This window comes from Anas acuta, chromosome 5 (assembly GCF_963932015.1).
Source record: "Anas acuta chromosome 5, bAnaAcu1.1, whole genome shotgun sequence".
Classification (NCBI taxonomy): Eukaryota; Metazoa; Chordata; class Aves; order Anseriformes; family Anatidae; genus Anas; species Anas acuta.
Window position 1 is genome coordinate 15,276,281 of NC_088983.1, and position 20,572 is coordinate 15,296,852.

A 20,572-nucleotide genomic window follows, 5' to 3' on the forward strand; every position below is an offset into this window, starting at 1 on the left:
TCTGCCTAATGACAGAGCTCCCCCATTAACCACGCTCCTCAGAGCGGGGCGGTGGCAGCTCCACGGCACGTCCGGGCTGCGTGCCTGGGGCAGGGAGCACGGGGGGGTGTCCCCCCGTCGGGAAGCACCGAGAAGCTGCTTTGTGACAGCGACCCAAGCCCTCGCCCTTCAACCCGTCGTGGTTTTGGCTGGGCCGGGCTGCGGGCAGCCCCCTGAGGCGCGGGGCCATGGCCGTTCGCCGCGGCGCCAGCAGAGGGCAGCGCTGCCCACGCCTCAGGCGGCGCCGCCGGCCGGGCTCCAAATGGCGGCCGGTGCCACGGGAGGGTTTCGGCCCCGGCCGGCTGCTTGCCGGGCCCCGAAGGGTCCTTTCGACGGTCTGAGAGAGCGATCAGGCACGGGGAAAAACGCCTTGCCGTCAGTGGTTGTAGCAGGAGCTGTTTCTTAAGGAGATGACTGGTGGATGTGTGGTGGGGATGAGGGGTCCTCTGATGCCCTCACCTCTCCTCTGGTTCTCAGGGCTGCACGGCTTGGCGTGGCCCTTCCACGGGCAAGCGTGGAGCAGGGAAAGGAGGACAGAAGGAGGGAAGGATAACAAAGGTGGCTTTTAGCCCATGTAGCAGCTGCCTTCCCAGGAAAGCCACCAGGCTGGCAGGCAGCGGGGTGCGAGGTGGATCTAACCGAGGTATCAATGGATGCGGGCCACTGCAGGAGCTCTGCTTCTCTCCATCTTGCAATATCAGAGAAACGGGCCCTGCATGGGAGCTGGAGGTGGCGGGATCAAGCCAGCCATTCTTTTCACACGATTAGGCAACACAAAAGCTGCTCCTAGGACATATTAAAAAGCTCCCTGTAGTCCAATTTAGCCTGTTAGCAGAGCTGTGCAACGGTAACAATAATACCTGGAACAGCATTGACCAAAAAAATCAGAAACAATGTTCAATGTAATGTGTCAGCTTTTATGCCAATATCTCTGTTTAACAAATGAAGGAGGCTTCCAACACAGGGGACAGATGACCTCATCTGCTTGGCAAGAGGTTCTTATGCTTTTTGACACTCCTGGTGCTAGTCATGGTTCCAGGAGAGAATACTGATAAGACGCCCCTCCTGGCTCACCCAGTCTGACCATCCCCATGCTCCCATTGTCCATGGGGAACAAGGAATGTCATTGGCATTGCATGAGAACCACAGGTGAAACAAACTGGAAACAAAAGAAAACCTGTCTATTAGCCTACTCTTCCTGTGCTTACTGAAGGAAACAGAAAATCACAGCTGGTAAATATGGTTAAAAGTAAGATAAATATCTAAAATTGTTTATGTTTTTACACATTAGTACCTTGATCCTGAAAACAGTTATGCACATAATTAACTTTACCACCATGATAATCCCATCATGGCACATTTGCTGTAGGTATTTGCATAGTTACAGAACCAGAAGATAAGATAAGCTATTTTAGTTCTTCTTCAGTTATGCAAGTTGTAGGATATAACATCTTTATGAATGTGTGGATAAATGACATTTTGATGGAAATGGTCATAATTAACAAATATTATAGAATCAAGACCTGATTATAAATAACAAGGTCATTGCTAAAATGGGGATACTTTTCAACCAGTTTTAAATTTTGTTTGGCAAATTTAGGTCAAGCCACCCTAAATGGCATTTGCAGTCTGATTCCGAGCAGTTCTGAAATCAGTTTGGGGGAATAGATTTAAAACTGGCATGAGATGTAGAATATGAAGTACAATCTCAGGGAGCTCAGATTATACTTATGTGACTCTGCTCTAAACATGAAACTTTGGTTTCAAAAAGCAGAATAATACCTGAACCTAATAAATCAAATATGAGAGAGAAGTGGTAAGAAAATGGCCTGAAAACAGTCTTTCTAATAGTTTACTTGACATATGCAAGGGATATGAGTGGTGAACTTTCAAAGCAGTTCTCAGGGCCATCCTCATTACCTTTATAATCCTCACAGATCATAAATGTCTCCTTACAGTCAGACCCTGGGGCCACTGGTCCAGGGCATCATTTGGCTGGGAAATTACTCCTCCTGTAGTGCCGTTGCACACACAGAGATGCACATGGGTTAAAGGCCTGTTCCTGCAGAAAAATGCAGCTGGGATTTGCGCCATTGCTTATATTTATGCTTAGTTTATTTTTCATAAGAGGTCTATCTTGTATGATGCTGATGATAATTCTTGGCTGACCAGACAGCCCTGTGCCTGGAGATTGTTTCCAGAGACAGAAAAACCTAGCATGATAGCTTGTATTGGTGAAACTGAAGTCTGGTAGGAGTAAAAATAATTACAAGTATTTTTAAATGGTATCTACTTCAAATTTACTACACAAAACATCTAGAGCTGGCACTCTTGCCTCGTTTTAACAGACTGGACATTGTTCCCATCTGAAGATTCAGCACGTCAGCTAAGCATGTGCTTAGATATGAATGAGGGCAGGGAGGGAGGGAGGAAGAAAAACAAGGTCAAACGTAGCAATTCTACCTAAATGGGACAGAAACATGGAAGGGTCTTGGGACGAGGAGGAGGCAATTAGAAATCAGATAATTACATCAATGTTAGCCAGAAAAGACTACCTCTAAAGAGGGGAGGGAATTGGAAAGACTCACAAGGCATTGACAGTGTATGACATCCTCAGCCCAAGCCAAGAAATCGCCTGCCAGCCTCCAAGTCAAGTCCTCCCCAGCATCGTCCCCATGAAACACATCACAGTAATCCCATCATCCTTGGGTCCGGGTCTGTAAGGGGTTAACTCTCTCTCAGCCTACGTGGCACAAATTAAAAGCTCTTGTTATTTTGGTTTTGTTTTTTAAAAAATTGTGTCGGAGAAAGAGGCAGGCTTTAAATATTTGCGTAGGCTGCTTGGCAACAAATTGCATGTGATCTTTGTCAAAACAATGGATTCTGCGAGAATTTACATCTCGTTTCACTGGTGCTAAGGGCTCCTGACCAGTGCTCAATGGCTGTTTTGTGGGTTCAGACAGCGTGAGCCGGGCCGTGCTGTGCATTGCTAGCTGCTGCTGGACTGCTGGCAAGAGACTGAGCTGTCAGAAGCCGAGAGCCTGGCTTCGAGTGAAGCTGAGGGTTGTGCTGTAGGTGAAACGAGCAGGTGGGAGTGTATCCCTCTAGGCGTGGGGGCACGCTCCTGGATGCTGCTGTGGGTGTAATCTACACACACAGCATCATGCTCCTTGTAACTGGTGGCTGCAGGGATCTCTTCTCTGGTTTCAGGCAGTGGGCTGAGCACCCAAAGGTTTTCCTTCAGAAAGGACATCTGCTGTTAAACAGACTGTATCCTTTCCCCATCAGCTGAGAAATGACTTCGGTTCAGCTGTGCAGAGCATATATTCACTTGCAGCTGCTCAAAACTCATTGAAATCAGCACAGAAATTGCTTTTTTTTTTTTTTTAACACTAAGCACTGTGGCTTTTCCCTCTCCCTCTCCCTCTCCCTCTCCCTCTTCCTCTTCCTCTTCCTCTTCCTCTTCCTCTTCCTCTTCCTCTTCCTCTTCCTCTTCCTCTTCCTCTTCCTCTTCCTCTCCCTTTCTCTTTCCTTTTCCCTTTCCCTTTCCTTTTCCCTTTCCTTCCTAAACCCCAAAACATTGAATACATTTGGGGTTCTCTTCCTGGCAGCAACTGGACTTTTAAGAGAACATAATTTACAACAGCAATGAGAAGAAAACAGTGAGAATTTCTGGTATGGGGTTTGCAACCCCTTCCATAATTTGGGGAGATAACACCATTTCCCTGCTCTGATGGCCTTAGGTTAGCACCTTTTGAACCATTACTGGTGAGGGTAGAGGGGTTAGGCACATGCGGTACCAACTGGGTTGCTGTGAGAAAGAATGTAAGAAAGAGTTGAACAAGGATATACCTGCTACCCTATCTGCAAATATGGAGGAAAATAAAAAGCAACCTGATTGCTGTCTCTTTGCTTTCATCAGTCAAAATACAGCCATTGCTTTCTGTTTACACAGGTGATAATAAAACCACATAGCTCTTCTGAAACTTCCTCTGTGTGAAGATAACTTGAGTATAACAGCTCACAAGAGCTGGGTGAAGTAGGGCTTGGTAAACAACAGCATCCAGTCCTGTAGGCAAGGAAATATAAATTCAGAGAAGTGACTTACATGTGATCATGTAACAACCGAAACCAAAGCCAAAGGCTGATATCCAGATCTTCCAAATTCAGGTGCTCTGAATTCAGCAAATAACTATAATTCCTTGAAACTCTGTGGCTATTTGTTTTTGCTCTCAGAACACATCTAAAAGGGGGGAAAGGAGCTTTCTAAAAGTGTCACCCAGTAGCAGGGCACCCACTGTCTGTGTTTCCAAGCCTCTCTCTTTGGCTATTGTGTGAAAGAGATGAGTCTTTGTGAGGCTGTATGAGAGCAACATGAGGCAGTGGCTCCTTGTCCGTGGATATGTATGACTGCTAGAGATGGCACTGTTCGCATGCAGATGTGTTCACACATTCATGTCCCACATTTATAATTTTATGCACACTCATGACAGAGAGAACATATGGGCTCTGTACACACAGAGGTATGAACTGCAACAAACATCTAGCAACACATGTTTTCAAATATGCCAGTGCCTTTATTTTTAAGTGCAGGATAGCCTTGAAAGACTGGGCTGTATGTTTTAGCAACTGTCTTACTGTATTGGTAGCTGAGGATTAAGTTATAACCATCACACCATTCACCTTTGTCAGTGGATCTAAGCAGAAGCTGTTTGATAGCGACAAAAAATGCCGCCTGACGGCAGCTTTGCAGCTTGGTGAATGAGTACATTAGTTCCCAGCCGCTGAGCACTAACTGCACCCTGTTATCACTTTGCAGTTGCTGTTACTACTTTTGCTTTACTCAGTGGCTTCTTTTCCCAAGGTAGAAATCTGTAAGGAGTGGCATTAAAACTCTTGGACCTGGTCTGTGCAAGAGCTAGGAAAATGCAAAGATAAACAATACCATTTTAAAATCAACCTCACAAAACTAAAAGCAAGGGACCATTAGATGGACCCTTTGATCTGGCTTTTACGTTGCAGACCATTACACTTTGCACAATTAACCCACTTTTGAATAAACTGTACTGTGTTTGGATGTGGCACATCTCGAAAGGCCTGCTCTCTCTCTAAAGACACTAAGAGTTGGCAAACCATCATTTCTCTGGATGACTGACTCACTATTAAAATCTCCTCATTTGGATTTGTCTTGGCTTCAGCTTGCAACCATTGGTTTTTGTCTTTCTTGTCCCAACTGCATTTAAAAACCCATTGATGGCTGGTGTTTTCTTCTCAAAAAGAAAATGAACTACACGCATGAAGAGCCCTGAACACTTTTGCCTCTTCATTAAATACTTCAATGGTGTTTCAGTGGTCATCATCAGAAAGAGCTCCTGGACAGATAAATATTTTTGTAATCAATTGTGCAATAAAACTCAGCGAGTTGTGTAAAAGCAGATAAAAAGCACTGAAGTCAAAATGCAAAACACGCCAGTGTGACGGCATGAGGTCAGGCTTTCACCTCTTCCCAGAATCTCAAAGAGCGCCTATAAAAGTTTGTTTCAATCAAATGCGATAAGCCATTGACTTCTATAAAAACCTGTGGGAGGTAACAGAGAAAATCCTTGAATGGATTGGAAAGCTTGCCAGATCTTCCCAAACCTGGGAGCTTTCCTTTGGCAGATTTTTACACTGGCAATTCTACAGTCTTGGAAACAGTTACTGCTGGGGGAGGACTTCCATTCAAACCCGTCTCTGCTGTGTTGGTTTGGGCCAGTAGCAGACGCACCAAATGTCTTTACTTTCACCAGTTCTTCTAAGGGGAGAGTTACAGGGTGTTTTCTAGTCCCAAATATGCCCTGAATTTAACATCAATTGAATTTTGTACTATGGCATCATCTGCCAGTTGAAGTCAATGGAGCTGACATAAATAGATGTATTCCCGAATCTTTCTCAGAAGCAAAGTAACAGACATTCCCATAAAAGCTGAGTTAAGAGCAATAGCCAAGTAGTAATGCTTTGTATCCTTGTCTTCCTCCTTAACTGCCGATTATTTTTACAGTTATTAAACAGGCAAAAGAAAGCAAAATTTCATACAAATCCATCGTTTTCTTAGCCCCTCAACTCTCATCTACAATCCAGGTTGATAAAGAAGTTGGTAAACCCTGTTAGATGCTTACAGTTAACTGTGACCAGGTGAAGTATCAATGGCCATGACATCTAAACTGCCAGCTGCTGCAACCACAGGGGCATGTTTGACATTGGTAGGGCTCCTCAAGGTCATGCTTTGATGTAAGGTAAGGACAAACTTTCAAAATCACCAACCTCCTTCTGCTAAGGAATGGCTGCTGGGTTTTAATTCTCCCTATTTTCGGAGGCTTCTGGCAGAACTGCTACATTAAATATTCAGTGAAATACAAGTAAGGTTTGAAAATGCCTGCTCCTGAAGGGCTTGGAAACATTAGTGCATCTTTTTCTGCAAAAACCTCAGCCTGGCAGGTTAGGCAATCAGCAGGGTCATGCACCTCTTAACTTCAAAAAAAAAAAAAAAAAATCAGCTTATTCATCAGCTACAGGGAACTGCCCCTCAATTTGAAATATTTATGTATTTCTGCTATTGCCAAGCCGATATTTTTTGGGGCAGCAGGGATGGAATCTCTTCTCACATCTCTTTCACAGTCAGGCTGACTTGACATTGGATGTAAAATAGAAACCATTTCTTCAAATAGAAACAAATAGAAGGAAGGTGGAATTACTTCTGAAGTGAGCTGCATTGACAGGCAGTTTAGCTGAATGTTGTATTTGGAGACTATTTGACATCTCCAGTGTTGTAAAAGAGGTCAGGCGGCTTAAAAGGAGCATTCTTGCTTGCTTGCTTATAAGAAACTAATTTGTTTTGTTATGATGAAGTAAGCAGGACAGATCACACTTAATTCATTGCTCCACAAACATTTTATTGCAAGAATATGCAGGTTGTTTTCTATAATATAAAATATTATTTCAGAGCTAGTAGATTTTGTTTCAGGCATGTTAAGTCAGGAAATTACACAAAATTGCAATATACAGAAGATTTGAGATCTACAGATGGAAAGCTGTGCATAAAAGCCAGCAACGTTATCATCATTTTTATAACATCTTCAACTACAGCGCTTAAGCACTGTAATGACTACCTGCTGCCTTACTTCCAATCCTAGTGTTCAAGGGGTAAAAAATAGACTATGCAATCTCCATTTTCCACTTGAAGTATTCATTTCTGGTTGGTGTAGGAGACAGCTGATTTATCATTTACACCATGTTAAATATTCGTAGTTATGTCCAGAAATAGTATTTGCCAGTGAATATTATTCCAGAACCCTTGACTTGTATTTATCATATATACAGTGAAAGTACCTCAAATTTCTCTAATCGAGATAATTCAGGTCACCTGGCCAGATAGGGTCAACTGGAGCTGAACATTGTGCAGCAAAGGGAGTCATCCTGCCCAGAGCATCATTGGGATGTGGTTTGGATTGCTTCTACCTGCACAACTTCACCAGCTGTTGCTATCTATACAGAAACACCCACCATCCCAAATCACGGGAAGCCCTTGCATGGCATTGGCTCTTCCATTTCTTGGGGCATTATTTAAGCCGCTGCTGGCACCAGGCTGGCATCTCTACCCTTGCACTGAGATCAGGCAGGATGAAATGATGAAATTGATATTATGGGAACAGATTGTAGAAAAGCTGAAACTTCTTAGGAGACACACACAGATGTTCCCAAGATGAAAGCCTCGCTTCATGGGTCCTTTTCCTAGCCTTTAGGCCATCTATACCTGGAAAACAGGTCCCATTATAGCTACACATTGCAGCCTTTGTTCAGTATCTGCTGGGGCAACAAATCTTCATAACATGCTGGAACATACAGAAGGAAATTTGAAGGTCATAAAATCAATTGGTCACACACAACTGAGAGCAAGTAAGTCCCAAAGGAGAAGAATTACACAGTACTGTCAAATGGATGAGATCAACTGCATCCTGCATCCACTAGAAACAAAGGAAAAATAATAAGAAGGGGAAGAAGAAAAAATAATGAACAAGTTTCAAAAAACTTTATAGAGTTTTTACTGTCAAGTTTTCTGTGAATCTAAGAAAGAGTTTTGCTCTAGTGAAGGGGAAGATTTTGAACAAAGGGGCCATGGCAACAGAAACAAATCAGCTCCACAAGTGCATAATATTCAAATGAGTTTTACATAACAACCCTCCTTTTCTTCCAGCCTTCAGACTGCATGAAAGAATGACAGAAAATCAAACTGAACGTAAGAAAGCCAGCCTGCAGGCCAGGGAAGGGACTATCCTACTGACTCTAACAAATAAAGCATGCAAGTTCTCAGTAAATCACACATTAAAATAAAACACGCTCACTCACCAAAGGAAAACAAACAAACCCCAACAAAACAAGAACAGAGGAAGGACAGGGAGTGACCCACACAACCCTGCTTCCACCACAGCACCTGCACTGGTGCAGAATCTCAAGGACTTCACTTACATGACTCTCATGCGGAAGTTTTTCTTGGTGGGACACCATCACCCCGAAAGACACAGTTTTGAACATACTACTGCTCGCTGGAAAGTGCATTTTGCTGCTAGGTTGGTACATACAAATTTCACCAAGCAAATAATACGAATCCAGCTCAACCTATCCAAGTTAGTGGTGTATGGCAAAAATTATTTATAGCAAACTGAGACCTTTTAGCAAATCCTGCAGTCTATTTCTTGCCATTAAGTTGTGGCAGTCGATGGCCTAAGGGTTTCTAGGAGTCAAGGAATGAAGAGAAACAACAGAGCAGAAGAGAGGCTGCTCAACAGAGTTTGTTCATACTCTCAGCAGTACACGGAGGCAGGGCCATTAGGCACCACACCTCTTCATCTGATAGCAGCTGAAAGGGATCAGGATTGGGACTAGTTTAGTGAGGCACAGCACACTGCTTTTAAAGCTGATAGTCATTTAATTGATTATATTAATTGTAAAAATGAATTAATTGCTTGTTACTGAACTTTGTTGGAGAAGTAGAATACACATTTTACTGGTCTTCCTTGCCTTCAAAGAAAAACTCATAGACAACTTATATTTTATACTTTTTTTTTTTTCCATTACCTCGCTTCTTCCAATTGCTTAATCCTCTTAATACAGTTTCTCTCATTCCTTTTGCACCTTTTCTTGAGCGTCTCCTGCTTACTTTGTTGAACTAGACTCTCTTTTTCCTCCTGACTTTTCTTGCATTTTGCTTTGAAAGTCAGCTTCACATGGTACCCCTCCCAGTGTTTACATGTGTGTGGGTGGAGGAGCCAGACTGGAGGGTGGCTGCTGTCGGACAGGGTAATAAAAGCAAAATCTTCGCTTAGCTATTCATCTGGCACAGTTAATGAATCTTTTCTCATGGTTGGCACTCCTTGGTGTTTCAGATATGGGGTAAACAAGAAAAATGAAGTGTTGATGAGACCTGTGGTGGCATACTTATTGCCTCGAAATGGAGTCACCATCCAGGTCAGGTTGTACTGTAACTGTAAAATGTGAGAGTTAAATGATAATTTGGATTGCTTTTAGTTGAAGGTTACAGATTTCAACCTTCCTCTCTTTTCCTCATTCAGCTGTAAAGTAAGAAAACCTCTGTTTTTACTCCTCCAGGAAGACTTCAAAAAAAAACAACCCTACATGTATTAAAAATTGAGTGAGATGCTCGCCTTCTCTATAGCCCCATTGAGGAGCTAAAAGTGTGGGAAGACTTCAGGGCTGTGCTGGTAGTGTAGGGTCAAGACCCAAATGTCCAAGACCTTTCCAGAAACACCGTATTTGTCTTGAGCAGCCCTACAGAATGCAACAGGGACATTTTGGGAGTGTGGATGGAGAGAGGTCTAGAAAGGTTTGCTGCGGAGATATTTTTGTAGCTCTTTGACCAGAGCAGTCAGGGATAGCCAGCAGCATGCCTGTATAGGAAGTTACACTCCTGTGAGGTATGGGGTGAATATTCACAGTGCCCTCGCGTGGATGTACCTATTGCAAGAGAGACGTCATCTTTTTCTGGTTTTCATTGCTCTGGAACTGGTTTAAACAAAGACAGAAAATAATCTGTGCCTAGAATGATTGTACATATGGAGAACTCTGTTTGTAAACCAAAGCAATGTAGTTACAATGTCATAAATATATCTACATGTGTAGTTTCCTTTGTGGCAGACGCCTTTCCTTGATGTTTTAGCAGGAGCCACAAAGCACCCTTGATCTGGACAGGCACAAAACCTAGCTGTAGGATTTGTGTGGTCCATTGTTTTTTATTATTATTATTTATTTTTCTACTATCAGACAATCTTCAAGTATAAGTTTTCTTCTCAAACTGAGTATTCAACTCATTAAATCACTCACAGGTAAGATATGCAAAGGAAACAAATGCAGATGGCAAACAAAGCTTTTTAATATCTTGATTCTTCATACACTAGAAAGTGAAAAGATAAAGGTGATGAAGAATGGTAAGTTCCCCATGAACTTCCTATTAGACTCCTTGTCTTCTCGTATGTGACCAAAATCTTTTTTTAATAAACCTGTTATTATAGTTTAGAGTCTCTGCCAAGTGTTTATAGTGTTGCCCTGAGTAACGAGTCTGAGCCAAGGGACTTAATTAAATGTAACCTGCTTTTTCAGTTAGAGAATTGTCCTTAAACATCAAAAGGCAAACAAACTTCAATAACAAAATCTGAAATCACTTTTAGTTTAAGAGAAGTTCTTTACTCCTCACTGTATATAATCAGTTACTTCTTAGTAGGCATATAGTATTTTCACAGATAATTTCCCACAAGCATTTACAGATTTTATGACAAGTAACATAACGTTTGGAGATCTAGCTTTATGTGAGAATCTCAGATTTCATACTTCTAGAGCTGATTCATAGACCACATGGTAGCAGGGAAGAACTTGAATACAATAAAAACATAAAGAAAAATGATTATAAAAGATGGCTTTTTTCATCTCACAAATTTTACTGTCCTTACAATTTTAGGGGCTTAAGTTTTTCATTTTGGAGCATGTGGTTCTGCACATATTGCACTTTGTTACAGCCATCGCAGTGGAGGCTGTACCCAGGAGGGTTTCTGCTCACTACAGAGCTGGTTTGGGGAAGGTGCTGAGGGGCTGGCTGAAAGGCTGGATAAACTCAGGCCACACACCTGCTGCACACTCTGCTGCCTGTGTTCACCTACAGCATCTCACAGACCAGTGTCCTCATGGAAGATGAGGCTGATGCAGCTTATGTTGATGTTCTGGGCTAGAAAGCAGAGAGGCCAACCTTCCGGATGGGCGTGGATCCCCAGCCAAGACTGAGGTCCTGCCCGACCCCCCCAGAGAAGGGCTGTCTCCATGTGGCTGCTCTCACCTCCCATCATCCAGGATGAGCAGGAGGTCCAGACACAGCATTACCTGCTGGTCCTCATCGTCTGTTGACATTTTGATGGTTTTCCTCAAAAAAAAAAAACTTTTTTTTAGGGGAAAAGGGTACACAGAACAAATGCTTTCCTAGGTTAGAAAAAAAAAAAAAAAAAAAAAAGGGCTAATATGCTTTCTCCTCCCCCTGAATGGGATTTTAAACTTCCTTGTGCCCACACTGTTAATCATTTACATCTTCAACCCAGCCTGACCCTGAGACCCAGACTGTGCAGGTCCAACCTGGCTGCCCAGCAGGCCTGGAGATGTCAGGGATGTCAGGAGCACTGGGGCTGCTCCCTCAGGCACCCTGGCGATGGATCTGGGCACCTCTCGTACCAGGCAGGGCACAGGCTGAAGGCAGGAGCAGATAAGGCAGCCCCAGCATAAGGTGCGGGAAGCAATGAATCAGCTGTAACATCACACAGTGGGCAGGGCTGGCAGCGAGGACTGGCTTTATTGCTTCCTCTTCACCTTTGCTCCTTCTGCTGCACCCCTGTGTGCACCTTTCACTGCTGAAGGTTGCAGAGCTTTCTGTTTCTCCTCACCCATTTACTTGTGCCTTATCCCAGCTGTGTTGCTGCAGCTGCCCGTACTGCCCTGAGCAAGCAGAGGTCTCATGAGGGCTAGCGGAGACTGGGAGCAGTTGTCTGGTGAGCTCGGGGAACACCAGCTCCTGCAGGGTGCCCACACATGGTGAGATGAAGCCTCCACCATCCCCATCTGGTGTTGGTGGCTGTCAACAGCAGCAGCCTGGGAAAAACCAGGACTTCCCAGCGCTAGGTGAAGTCAGAGCCTGGCACTGCCACTTGGGCAAGTCTGCTGGAGTTCAGATGTGTTTTCCTTTTCACAACTGTTTGTTCTGTTCCGCACATCCAGGCTTATAAGTACTATGGCGTGCAATTCACCTGCCTTTACTTCTGGGCAAAAGTCTGGAGCCTTGAGATGAAACTGGTCATAAAGCTGAGGGCAGCCCTGGGCTCCTGTGGGCTGGGCTGCGGGATAATCGACCGGTGCTTGTTGGAGCGACAATAAATAGTTCACGTATTAGATACTCTACAGATGATGTCACGTTTCCACCATCTCCACCTTATTTTGTTTGACGTGTAACAGAGAAAATCACCTGAGCAGGCTGTGGGAAGCGCTCTGCTGAGTGCCACAGCGGGTTGTGAGGTGCAGGCGTTCCCTTGGGATCGCACAAACGCTCCCTACTTGAAAGAGCCACAATCTCCGGCTCCTCGTTTGTTTATAGTTAACTCTGCAGATCTCAGCTGGAGTGTTTTGGTAGTCTAACTAGTGATACTGGACGAGTCTGACTGGATTGTGTCAATTTCTCTCTGTTTACATTATACAGCCCTCACGGCTGGAGAAGCAAACAAAACCCGCACCGACCTCCAATGGCTGTAACAAAGTGCCCTGTGTGTTAGGGACAGGCCGTGGCGATGCTAACAAGCACCGCGCGGCTGAGGTGAAGGGCGGTGTGAAGGGAAGCATCCGATGGGCGAACAGCCTCAAAGGAAATCCGACAGCCCGCGTAGGCAGCTGAAAGCAGGCTGAGGGAGCACGAAGGCAGCCTGGAAGGGCTCTCCGTTTACAGCGGCGTTTAATTCAGCCCCACCAGCGGCTGTGGGGAGCGGCGGATCGCTTTGGGGCGCCCACACGGGGCAGGGGCTGCGAGGGCACCGAGGGACGGGACGGGCCGGGGGCGGCTGAGGGGGCGGCCGGGCCGGGGGCGGCTCCCGGTGAGGGGGCGCAGGACGGGGGCGGCGGGCACGGCCCCGCACCCTGCCCCGCTCCGCTCCGCCCGGCCGGTGGAGGCGGGAGGCAGGGAGGGAGGCCAGGAGGGAGGCCGGGAGGGAGGCAGGGAGGCAGGGCAGGGGGAGGGAGGGCCGCGGGGCGGGGCGGGGAGCGGAGAGCGGCCGCCTCCCCCCCCCCTCCGCTCCGCTCCGCGCTCCGCTCCGCGCCCGCCGACGGTGCCGCTGCCGGTGGCGGTGGCCGTGCCGCCGGGTCCCGGCACACCCCCCTCCCGGCACGGCACGGCACGGCACGGCACGGAGCGGCACGGAGCGGGCCGCCCCCGCGGCCCCATGGCCGGGCAGGAGTGGGACTGGTTCCAGCGCGAGGAGCTGATCGGGCACATCAGCGACATCCGAGTGCAGAACCTCCAAGGTAAACACCCCCCCCTCCCAAAACCCCTCCCACGCCTCCCCTCTCCCCTTCCCCTGTTTCTCCTTTCCTCTCCCTTTCTTCTCCCCCGGGGCCAGCAGGGGGGCAAAGTTTCCCCGGAGCCCAGCGCAGGGGGTCCGGGGGTGCTTCCCGAGCCCTGCCCCGTCGGAGCTGCCGTCGGGGAGGTGCCGGGCTCGCCCCGTACCGGGGCTCCGGCCTCTCGCCCCCGCAGCTCGGAGCGGGCGGGATGCGGGGATGCCGCGAGCTGGAGATGCTCAGCTCGCGGTGCCGAGCAGCGGGGAGGGAGGGAGGCTGCTGGCCAGCCCAGCGCCCACCCAGCGCACCTCCCGAGCGGCTACTGTTGAGTAAACACGGGCAGGGATTTGGGGGAAATCATCCACGGGAGGCTCTGCCACGGGCTGTGCCGGCGGGCGGGATGCAAATCTCCAGGTTTGAGTGCAGTTGGGTGCCCGTGCTTCAGTTCCTCCAAGTTATCGCTGCCCCTCGCCAGCAAACTCTTCGTGATGGGCAAGGGCAGCACGAGCGGATGAAAGAATCAAAAGCATCCTTGGTTTATAGGCATGGCAGAGCAATTTGTTTAATGCTGCATACCAATCTTAATCAACGGCTTGCAATATGCTGCGATGCATCTTCACGTCCCATAAAAATAATAGACTTGAATTATAGGTCATTATCTCTCTGTTTCTGCATAATGGTGTTAAAGCTCGTTCTGCTGACAGAGACCGTGCAGTTGCTGGAAATTAGTTTTTGGTTGGGTTTGATGGTAGAACATGTATAATTTATCAGAAAGGAGACCCAAATTAGCCATTCTTTCAGCTCATTATTTAACAGTGGATGGGGTCATTCTTCAACATTTTGACTTGCATCTTTATAACCTCTGAAATCCAGATTCTGATTGGCCAGGGCAGGCAATTCCAGGTTGAACTCCCCATGGGTTTTGCCAGTCTTTCATTGCAATGTAATTCTACGTTTCGGACTCGTCCCTGTCTCTTTTGTTTCTGTGTGTTAGCATGGATGGCCTGCATCTGATCTCTTGTTGCTCAAAGCCCTACTGATTAAAATAGGTTTAATCCTTAATTCATGCCCTTTTGTGAGAAGGAATAGAAAATAAATATTTTCTTAAACAATAACAACAACATGTTTTTCACTTTCCCTCTCAATTGTTTATATAAGAAGTTAAACTCCTTTCCCTCTCTGGAACTTAAAATACATTTTTATGGATGCACACGGCCTTCTCTAAAATTCCTATAGTCCTGTAGGAGAATGTCATCCTACAGGGCGAATTCCTTTGAATAACATTGTGTTCATGAAAAGAACTCCTGTCTCCTTGCCATACAAGAGGAGTTTTTAGAGATCTAGCAGTTGTCACCTTGCTTGCGCTACTAAGTAAGATTTTAAGAAGTTTTATGCTTGGTGTGGGCTCTAACAGGAGAGAAAAGGCAATTGTTCTAAGATGCTGCTCCAAAACAAGTGATAATATCTTCCACTTACAGCATATATGATTTGTAACACAGAGCCCTCACATTATCTTCTGGAAATGAAAAGCATTTTACAGATGGTAAGTCTGATACTTGGGAGAGTGTGATTTTTGTCACACAGGAGCTCAGTGGCAAAGCATGATGCTTTTCTTCAGTATGCTTTCTTGCAAAATGGCAGCATATGCTTTATGTTCATACATAGTAATTAAACTTGCTCCTGCTTTATAACTCAAAATGCATCCTCCCAAAAGAATACAATCTGAATCATCTCTGGTATCATTGTCTATCGGTTGCAGAATCAATAACAGGTCTGATGTGCCAGAAAGTCAGGACTCTAGGATGAGAAGTAGCTGGGGCTGATGCAGTTTCCAGCAGTCCTGGCAGAGCCCCTGCAGGGCCCTGCTGCTCTGGGCCACACGAAGGAGCTCAGGTGGCCGGGTCCCTATCTGCTGCCACAGCTCCTGCAGTACTGCACTCGCCCTTGCAAGACCAGAGTAGGTGTTAGAAAGTCAGTGGTTTGTCTTATTCCAAAATGTGTCCCTTCAATGGAGAATGTTGAACATGTGAAAGTATATCCTAGTCTCTGGGGACCCAAGAGGTATCTGCGGTGCGCAGAGAGTGTGTTGTAAAGAGAGTTCAGTAGGCAGCAGCTAGGTATTTGCAATTATGAACAACACATGAAAACACTGGCATTCCTGCATGTAGAGGTGGAGACTGACTGTCTTCTGCTGATGCAGGCAGCTAGTCAAACGGGAGTCCTGTCAGGTCTGGAAGACAGATGGAGGCATTACTGTCCTGCTGTGTCTGAGCCATCCTGTCCAGCAGCTGATGGAAGAGCCCAAGGAGACAGTGGTGATGACTGTGAGGAAGGGTATCACCAGCTCCTCAGCAGCCTACCTGGTATTCAAGCTCCTGCAGGCATCATGCAACCATCTGCTGTAGCAGCTTTCCATACTCTTTCTGCCTCCTTTTTTAAAAGCTGAAAGTATTAATTTATCTTGAAAAGTTCTCCAGCATTTCTTAGCTAAGCTGTAGTGCACTGCTGGCTTAAAATGCTATTTGAAGAAGGCATATGTGGTTTCAGTCTGTCGCATGTTCCTTCTCCATGTGGTAGCTCCACAAAACACCGCTGAAGGATCCAGGATGCCAGTTACTGGGAAATGCCTGCTCTCATGGGGGTGCTTTTGCAGTAGTGTGATCCCACTCAGGTCAGGTACTGTTCAAGGTACATGTGCTGGGTGCAGAAGTAGCCCCAGAACCTATATATTTTGGTATAAAACAAATTGGTGAAATTATAATAAGCATACTTTTTTCAGATGTTTCTCAGGAAGACCCAAATTGACAGTAGTGAAATCTTCTAAAGTGACTGGACATAGAGGAAAAAAACAAACAGATGTTTTTGAAAATGGAGTTACAGCTGATTATTTAGATATGGGCTTATGTTGATAAGCTTTTATTACCAATTAGCATCAAGAACTGAGATTTTCAATTCTTTATTATTATTTATTTATTTGTTTAATTTAATGAAGGAAGTAGTGGTTCTAATCTGTTTTAAGTGAGCAATGCTAAATCCAGGAGTATCTCTTCCATGTTCAACAGAGGTATTTTCAGGGAACAGAAGCAAAAGTGGCAATCTGTTGGAGAGGAGATGAGGTAAACATAAGAGGGAGTGAGCACCAGGTGTGGTGACACACAAACCAAGTTCCTCACTCCAGTTCTCTTTGGTCTCTAAATGTGTTTAATAAACTAATATTCTTTTGCTCTTTGTTCTATTTGTATGTTCTCCATAGTGAATTTCTGCACATACTGAGAGAGAAAAATGGAAAGCCTGCACAGAACGTAGGAGCACATCATCAAGCAGTGGAATGCTCAATAATTAATTTCCTGCCAGGAGATTTTTTTTTGCTTTCTTTCATTATACCACCAGCGGGAACATTTTGTTACAACATAAGAATATTTTAAAATCTTCCTTACTGGAAGCTTGATTTAGGATCATCAAAAATATACTTCCTTACGTGGTGAATTGCACTCGCTAGAATGAGGCAGCATCCTCAGCAGCAGGAATTACTCTCTTTTAGATGATATTTTGTCCTGAATTCAGTACTTTGCAAGAGTCCAAATGTATATTCAATAGTGTGTTCCTTTCCTTATATTCCTTGGAATGGAATATATAGAGGTGAATTCTTGTATAGCCAGAAGTTTTTTCCATCTCTGGAAAATGAGTGCTATTACAACCATTTAAAAATAACTATGATATAAATGCTCATTTCTTGTATTTATAATAGTGTCTGGGATGGTAGAAGTCTGCTATTCTTCTATCAGGACAAGACAAGGAGCCCAAAGTCCTGCTACTTGTCATTTTGCTGTGTATTCAGGGTTTGATCTAGATCCAAAGAAATCCATGGGTGTATATTCCTTGATTCCACTGTATTTAAATATTGTATTTAAATATTTTCCTGTGTCTCAGGCTTTCTCTGCTGACGGTTGCATGGTCTTCAAGCACATTTTGAGTGCTAGACAGGAGCATATTGTAGTGTTGTCAGAAATAATTCTAAACTAGTGATCACAGGCTGAAAGAAATATGTGCCATACCAGCTCCATAGGCTCTCCATCCTTGCCCTGGTCTGTAATGTTGCTTCATCACTTCGTAATAAACTCAATGCTCCCTGATTTTGGTTGCCTTCTAGATCTAGAATGTTATAAGCTTTTTATTTTTTATTTTTTTTTAATATAGCTTTATAAGCTTTTGTTGTAAGCAATAACTGTGGTTGTTAATGGTATGAACCCCATGAACCCCAGCTTCCTTTGAGATATGATGTCCCAAAGCCCATGTCTTCAGAGGCAATACAGGTGCTTACCTCATGATAGTTAACTATTTTTCAGTGAGCCTGTCTACATCTCTTTACATCTGGGGACTTGTGCATCTCTAAAGGATATCCAAAGGCCGGTGTTCATACACAGTCAGGAACTCTTGAAAATGTTTCTCTCTCTGTATTTTGTTTATCTATTTATGCATAAAGCATAATGACTACAACTGTTGCACTTAACTGCAGAGAGTGATTTTTATTTTTATTTTATAATTCCAACATACATCAGCATTTGACCGGGTTGCTGTAGTTTGACATGCTTTTGAAACACATCAAAATGTTATAAATGGAAGGAAACCTTTTTAATGTAGCCATTCATTCTGACAAAAGTAAGGTGTTGTAACAGTTTGTTACTTCAACTCTTTCATAGCTTGTCCCTATATTCAGTGGCATTTCATTCTGCCCATAGGCATGCTAATTTCGGTGGAGCTCCTTGTGGATTAAGGTGACATTTGGAAAGATTAAACTGCCTGGAGAGCCTTAGATGAAGGTAGAACCACAAAAAAGAGATATTACTCTATATACAAGTTATTCTATATACAAGTTAAATAGAAATTCTAAATGCAAAACCCCAAAATACAGATTCAAATCCAAGTATAAGAAACTAAAGATGATGCTGGAAAGATAATTTTACTGGTGGGGATGGCTTACAGTGTTTGTCAGCAATGACAGGAAGACTTACCTGTTCCAAATGCAGGAAACACTGGCAGTGAAATGAAGGAGCCATGAGAGGTAAGAGAAAGTACAGATTGCATGTTTCAGCATGCAGTTTTAACAAGGTCAATGCCTAATTTCTCTAACAAATTAGAAGTCTGGGTTCTCTGTCCCATTGCAAGGATGAAATTACACCAAATTGAAATCATGCCCAGTAGCTCCACAGTCAAATGAACTTTAACACCCGTGTATTAGCACTTCATCATAAGAGACACTTTTCTTGTTTGGCCTCCACGCATGGACCTGGCTGGAGACATGCTGTCACTCACCAGCATCACCTTTTCTTTCTTTCCTTGGGGAGCTCCTGCTCAGGCAGGGCCCAGTCTCAGCATTGCTCCTGAGAGCTGGTGACATCTCAGAAGGTATCGCTTGCCTGAGGTTGAATGGCATTAGTTTAAAAATTACAGACTTCAAAACGCTGTATTAAAACTAAAGCCAGTTAAAAAATATTATGTACTTCTCATAGTTCCTCCTGCTTCTTTTTTGGTTTGTCCACAAAGCTTGGACAGAAATTCAAACAATTTTCTTTCTCCAAGCCAATTTCAAGGTTATGTCACTTGCATCCTGAAGTATTTGTAGCATTTACTTTGAAAATATTACAAAGCAATGACTTTGTTTCCTTCTTCCGTTTTAAAGACAGCTTTCTATTGGACTAGAAGCAACCTTGGGCATTTCGGCTTGTCATTGTCCATTTATGCACTATTTGGTTATGCACTGTGTTGTTTAAACTTAGTGTTGTTGCAGAATACTTAAGGGCGTATGTCTAAAGTGCAAGAGTCAAATTTTATCTGTCTATGTAGAAGTCAAAAAAAAACTCAAAATTATCTATTCACGAGAAGAAATCACCAGGTATTGACACAGTCATATCTGTGTCAGTACTGGTGTGGTGAAGGGCATCATAGCTCTTTTAAAGAAATAACAGTCTTTCCCTGCGTGTCTCTTTACCTACTACTCTATTTTTATCTCTCCCCACCCAGTTAAGTGCAGGGACTGTAGGTGGAGGATTGCAGGATGGATTTTACTTCATTATAATTGCTGCATACTTCTGTGCAAATAGCTGAGCGGTGTTTTAGCTGTAGTTTGAAGCTTCATAACCACAAACACAGTTTAAATCTGCATCTTCTAAGGAGGATCATAAGAGCAACAGCCTGCATGTCTGCAGAATGAGTGCCTGCGGACATGTAACCTGCAACAGGAAGGATTTCTTTCTAAATCCAGAAATCCCATTGAATTTGAAAATATGTTATCAAAAACACTAAAAAGCTAACTCTAATCTCTATACCAATTACTCAATCTCATGGCATGATTCAAGGTACAATAGTTAAAATAACAAATTACTCAGAGGGATTCTGTTAACTATTTTCCACTAACTTAAATGTGAAAAAAACATATTTTGTATTGCAGCATCTTGGAAGATACTCCTGGTGTACATCAGTATAATTCAGACCCAGTGAGTCTGTGAACAAGGATTTGCCTTGCTTCTTGTAACTTTTGTGTTATCATCTTTTACTGTTTTTAGTCAGAAATGAGATCTTTCTTGATCAGTGTAGTTGATTTACTTTATTATAGCAAATTATTTTCATGTTTTTCTGTTTTGGAAGTATAATTCCGGTTGTTTATAAAGTACATGCTCACTAAATATGCACCACAGGATTAATTTCAAATAGAAATGTTTATATTGCAGCCCTTGTTTTCTTCAATTCATGTATCCCGTTGGATCTTCACCCTCCCCTAATTAACATTGGGGCTGAGTGCATTTTGTTTAAGTCCCAAATCAGGCAAAGAAGTCTCTGCTCTTGAGCAGTGCCCATTACCAGGGAACACAGTCGGTGCCCCGTGGGTCAGATTTACACACCGGCC

At 44.2% G+C, this 20,572-nt stretch overlaps 1 protein-coding gene across 1 annotated transcript in view; it reads left to right on the plus strand.

Moving 5' to 3' along the window:
* Positions 1 to 13,324: 13,324 nt before the first annotated feature.
* Positions 13,325 to 20,572, plus strand: part of CLMN (calmin) — a 76,208-nt gene continuing 68,960 nt past the window's right edge. Inside the window, exon 1 of the mRNA XM_068682862.1 lies at positions 13,325 to 13,635. Coding sequence (XP_068538963.1) covers positions 13,554 to 13,635 — 82 coding nt within the window. The 5' untranslated portion in view covers positions 13,325 to 13,553. The remainder of the gene's footprint in view (positions 13,636 to 20,572) is intronic.